The 6,000-nt window shown below is 49.9% G+C and overlaps 1 protein-coding gene across 1 annotated transcript in view; it reads right to left on the reverse strand.

Annotated features, from left to right (window-relative positions):
- ACVR1B (activin A receptor type 1B) overlaps window positions 1-1,663 on the reverse strand; it is a 42,024-nt gene extending 40,361 nt beyond the window's left edge. Inside the window, exon 1 of the mRNA XM_077923923.1 lies at window positions 1,424-1,663. Within this exon, the coding sequence (XP_077780049.1) occupies window positions 1,424-1,523 (100 nt within the window). The 5' untranslated portion in view covers window positions 1,524-1,663. The remainder of the gene's footprint in view (window positions 1-1,423) is intronic.
- Between the last annotated feature and the right edge of the window lie 4,337 nt (window positions 1,664-6,000).

A 6,000-nucleotide genomic window follows, 5' to 3' on the forward strand; every position in this document is an offset into this window, starting at 1 on the left:
AACTTATCACAAGCTGATTGGTTCTACATGTGGCCACTTCACCTTTACCTAGTTAGCCATGTGGCAAAAATCACTCACACCGCATTCCAACATTTCAAAGGGGAATTGGCTTTTCAGGGTCAAGTGCTGACCAACCATTATTCTTGAACAAAACTGGGTTGTCTAGTGGCATACAATGCTTAGCCCTACCTGATCAAAAGCTTTGTTAAGAAATAAGACCTTCTCAAGGCTGATGCCCCACACCTCCCTTTGCAATACATTAACAAACAGGTCTGCAAATAAGGAACTGGTTTTTGACTGGCTCCTTATGTGATGATGTCTTTGTTAAGACAGCAAGGGGGACTCTCGAGTCATCAGGCCTGAGGACACTTCATGGTGAAACCAAAACATTCTCAGAGGCAGGCTATTTGGGGTGAACTGGAATTCCACTGTGAGCCGATAGTGGGCTTTAAGTCTCATACCATGCCTCCTTTTTATTTATGTTAAAATTCTGGAGTTCTACATACTTGTTGACACAATTAACAACCATCACGCCAGCCTATTGATTAAAAACATGCTTTTAAAAATCATTCCTCGCCAAGTCTGATCTGCAGAGGGGTTGGCAGAAGCAAGGAGCCTGAACAGGCATTGGGTTCATGTGACCTCCATTACACGCCCCCCCCAACACACACACACACACACACACACACACACACACACGAGAAAGGCATCACAGGTCTGCAAGGCCCCTAAAAAGAAACACAACCCTCCCTCCACCCCTGGAGGAAATCAGGTGCTCCTCCAGTTGGCCATTGTCTCTCTTGATTTCGATGCCAGCCCCCCCCCCCCCATCCCCCTAGATCAGGGCTGGGTAGATCCCTGCCAGTGTTTTTACGGCGGTTCTAGATCGCAGCCTCTTGGAAGTCGCACAGCCCTGCCCTAGATGTATCACAATTATTACTATTTTATAATTATTTTTATTTTTTTTCTTATTTTTTTCCAGATCTCCCACCCCATCCCACCCCCAATCCTCTGCCTGCACCTCGCAACCCCAACCCCAACCCAACCCCCCCAACCCTGCTAAGGCACGGCAGCTCCTCAGCAAGCAGCCCCCCAACCCTCGCGCCCCACGGCTGCTGCGAGCGAAGGATCAAAGGCAGGGTTTCTACGGTGGGTCCGCAGACCCCCCTCCCTATAATCTGACAGTTTGAGTGGATTTCTCTCTCTCTCACACACACAAACAGATCCCCACCCCTCAGGGATGGGGACCCCGCCTCTCCACACCAGAGACCCTTCCTCCCCAACCCCGCGACGCCTCCGCTCTCCCCTCTTTCGCCCCTCGCCCCAATATTTACACGCCCCACCCCGAGCTGAAGCCGCCGCCGCCATGTTGGATGAGGTCCCTTACTTCTTCTTCTTCCTCTTCCTCCTCCTCCCCTCTTACCTTGGGCCCCGCGGTGGCCCCCGAGAACCAGCAGGACGAGCAGCACCAGCAGCGTCTGGGGCCCCACGGGCCGCGGGCGGCGAGCCGGACCGCCCGCCATGGCGACGGCCTCGCGACAGGAGCTGAGGCGCAACCGGCGACAGCCTCGCTTTCGCCCTCAGCTCGCGCGGGGCCAGAGAGGCGCGAGAGGCGGCGGCGGCGGCGCGAGCGCGAGACGAGGCAGACAGCAGAGCGGCAGCGGCGGCGCCTCAGCAGCCAGGGGAGGGCGGGGTGTGCGCATGCGCGCACGAGAGTGCGCGGAGATAGGGCGAGAGAGGCGGCGAGGGGCTTAAAGGGGAAGCGGCCCTTTGTTAAAGGAGAGGGGAGTCGGGGAGGGAAAGGGTCCGCCGACGGGAAAGGCGGAGGGAGACAAAGGGGAGCGAGTGTATTTGTGGGCAGGAGCTTGAATAAAATATTGGGCTGGGCGGGGGGGCGGCAGGTAAGCCCCACCCCGCATAATCGATCGCTTGATTTTGCGGTGCGCGCACACTATTTGGTTTTTTTAAAAAATAATTTTTATTTATTTTGACATATAAATTATAATACATACCACAAAACTTCATCACTTACATAATCATTTTTTTTTACTTCCATCAGCACCTCTGATGATCCACCGTTTTGACCCCTTCTTATGCATTTCTTAAATTCATATTGCCTTTGACTATTTTAACTAACCGTCCTCCCCCTTATCCATTTTTGCAATAATTCCGATAATACTCCTCACAAAACTTCTTGCGAACCTACAAGCGTAGTCTGATCATCACAAATACTTTTCAAATAGTCTGTAAATTTACTTCAGTCTTCTGTGAATTTCTGGTCCTCCCGGTTTCGAATCCTTCCTGTTAGTTTATCCAATTCTGCATAGTCCATTAGTTTCGTCCTCCATTCTTCTTTCGTTGGTAGTTCTTCTTGCTTCCATTTTTGGGCTAATAACATTCTTGCTGCGCACGCCCACTATTTGAATGGCAATGCCCATCAGCTTTGACCTGGGTTGAGAGAAAGCCTAGTATATATATTAAAAAAGCATTTCTCTAGCTACATTTTTCTAGTACAAGGAAACACTTATTCAAGAGGGTAACATAGAAGCATACACTCAAGTACATTTGAATCAAGTAATTCTTACATTTGAATCTCAACATCAAAAAAACAAAGATAATGGCCACTGGTCCCATCATCTCCTGGCAAATAGAAGGGGAAGAAATGGAGACAGTGAGAGATTTTACTTTCTTGGGCTCCGTAATCACTGCAGAGGGTGACAGCAGCCACGAAATTAAAAGATGCCTGCTTCTTGGGAGAAAAGCAATGGCTGCTTCTTGGGAAAAAGCAATGACAAACCTAGACAGCATCTTAAAAAGCAGAGACATCACCTTGCCAACAAGGCCCAAGACAAAGGTCCGTATAGTTAAAGCTATGGTTTTCCCAGTAGTGATGTATGGAAGTGAGAGCTGGACCATAAAGAAGGCTGATCGCCGAAGAATTGATGCTTTTGAATTCTGGTGCTGGAGGAGACTCTTGAGAGTCCCATGGACTGCAAGAAGATGAAACCTATCCATTCTGAAGGAAATCAGCCCTGAGTGCTCACTGGAAGGACAGATCCTGAAGCTGAGGCTCCAATACTTTGGCCACCTCATGAGGAGAGAAGACTCCCTAGAAAAGACCCTGATGTTGGGAAAGATGGAGGGCACAAGGAGAAGGGGACGACAGTGGAAGGCAGTGGAAGATAGGAGTGCCTGGCGTGCTCTGGTCCAGGGGGTCACGAAGAGTCGGACACTACCATGCTGGTAGTATAAAGGTAAAGGACCCCTGACTATTAGGTCCAGTTGTGGCCGACTCTGGGGTTGCGGCGTTCATCTTGCTTTACTGACCAAGGGAGCTGGTGTACAGCTTCCGGGTCATGTGGCCAGCATGACTAAGCTGCTTCTGGCGAACCAGAGCAGCGCACGGAAATGTCGTTTGCCTTCCCGCCGGAGCGGTACCTATTTATCTACTCTCACTGGTGTGCTTTCGAACTGCTAGGTTGGCAGGAGCAGGGACCGAGCAACGGGGGCTCACCCCGTCGTAGGGATTGGCAAGTCCTAGGCTCAGTGGTTTAACCCACAGCGCCACCCGCATCCCTGCTGGTAGTATAGGATTCAAATTAAAATGTGTCTGGTTGCAACAGAAAGTCAAAGCGCCATTCCTCCCTTTTCTAGCTACGGTACACGCACACACTGTGCTACTGGTCTCTTGGGGACCGTGTGTACTATTGGAGCAGTTGCATTCCAGACTTAAAAGAAAATCCCCATCTTAAATTCTCTCTGAAGGCTCAGCTCATGATTCACTTGTGGCATTCCTCGTCTGCCTGTGTTCATGCACAGAGTTACACCAGGCCTCTCCGGAGCTTAAGGAGATTGTGTCCAGCTGCAGCAGCCTTGTCAAGAGATGCATAAAGAGTGCAAATAAGGGATCCCTGGAAAATGAGAAATCTCCCTGGAATGAACGGAGCAGGAAGCGTTTCAGAGAGAAGTTGGCAATACTTCATCGAAATGAATTTGTTCCCTGTCCCTCCGCTGTTGTCACAGAAAAACATTTGTCCGTAGCCACACTGCTTTGCTGGCTCAGCATATAGTCAAAGAGGAGATAAGCTAAATGAGTGGTCCACAAGGGGGGGAGGTAGGCTTCCCTAAAGAAGCTGTATGGGCAATACCAGAGTTTCCCTGTTACCCAGCGTAGGGGAACCTGTGGCCCTGCAATGATGCTGTATCACATTCAGCATGCTGGCTGGGACTCATGGGAGATGAAGCCTGGAGTGGGGTCTTTAGCATATGCGCTGCTGGGATGCAAAGATCCACCCAGTGCCCCCAAATTTAGTTTAGCCCCCAACTTAACTTTCATTATGCTTATGTCAAAGGGACACGGGTGGCGCTGTGGGTTAAACCACAGAGCCTAGGACTTGCCGATCCGAAGGTCAGCGATTCGAATCCCCGCGACAGGGTGAGCTCCCGTTGCTCGGTCCCTGCTCCTGCCAACTTAGCAGTTTGAAAGCACGTCAAAGTGCAAGTAGATAAATAGGTACCACTCTGATGGGAAGGTAAATGGCGTTTCTGTGCGCTGCTCTGGTTCGCCAGGAGCGGCTTAGCCATGCTGGCCACATGACCCGGAAGCTGTATGCCGGTTCCGTCGGCCAATAAAGTGAGATGAGTGCTGCAACTCCAGAGTCGGCCACGACTGGACCTAATGCTCAGGGGTCCCTTTACCTTTACCCATTCTTATGTCAGATACCATGCAACATAATATTTTGATGCAAGAGTTAATTTTACGTGCATGGCACTGTTGAGAATGACAAGTGCCGCCATTGTGAATGACAAGCGCTGCTGCTGGCGCGGCGTAGCTTTGGTAAATGAGCACACAAAGTCAAAAGTCCTTTAGTGAAACAGTAGGTATACATTTCGGTAATACCTAGGTATATATGTATTTTGTTTTTCTAGCTTGATCAAAATTATTTATTATTTCATAACAGGTAGATAGTTAAGAGCTTAGGTGGCTTCTGCGGTGGGCACCTGGCACCCCCCAGAATTCGGCGCCCGGGTGCCCCGCACCCTTGCACCCCCGGGTAAAGACGGCCCCGGGGCCACAGCTTAGTCGGCCCAGCTGTAAGCCTTCCCATTGGGTGTTAACCCAGAGTAACTTAGCCCTAGCTCTGTCTGATTATTATTTTTATTGTTAATTCTGTTCCAGCACCGGTGTAATGGTCCTTTATGAGTTAAGACAGGTGTCAGCAACCTTTTTCAGCCGTGGGCTGGTCCGCCATCCCTCAGACCATGTGAGGGACCGGACTATATTTTAGGGGAAAATAACGAATGAATTCCTATGCCCCACAAATAACTCAGAGATGTATTTTAAATAAAAGGACACATTCTACTCATGTAAAAACACGCTGATTCCTGGACCGTCCGCAGGCTGGATTGAGAAGGTGATTGGGCTGCATCCAGCCTTCGGGCCTTAGGTTGCCTAACCCTGAGTTAAGATAAGCAAAGCTACTGGTCCTTGCCCCGAGGAGCTTGCATCCTAAGCATCAAATGATTGCGGTGGGGATGCTTTTGCTTGTTTGTCTAGCGGGAGGCTGATTATGACCACACTGAAGATGCTATGTTAGCTGTTTGATGCAGACCACTAGGACATTTTATGGAGGGGGAGGTATGAAATGTTGAGACAGCCGGAGTGATGGAGGACAGTTGTACATGCAGCAGGCGCAAGGAGAAGAATACCATTGATGGGATGCATCGTTGGCCCTGCACAGGACTCTGGTATCAACAGGGTTTAGGGAAACATAATGTATACCTTCTTTGCTTTACGTTCCATTCATGCAGGCCCTTCTCCTTACAAGCCTATAGAACTATAGGTGTCTCCTTGCTTACTTGGGGGTTACGTTCCCAAGTACTGCACATATACCTATAGTGGGAACACCAAAAACTCTGCCCCAAATCCACAAAATTCCACCACAGTCGCTCCCTCCAAACCTCCTTTTGCAAACTCCGATTCTCTTCAGGCATCAACAT

This window comes from Podarcis muralis, chromosome 2, assembly GCF_964188315.1.
Source record: "Podarcis muralis chromosome 2, rPodMur119.hap1.1, whole genome shotgun sequence".
Lineage (NCBI taxonomy): Eukaryota > Metazoa > Chordata > Lepidosauria > Squamata > Lacertidae > Podarcis > Podarcis muralis.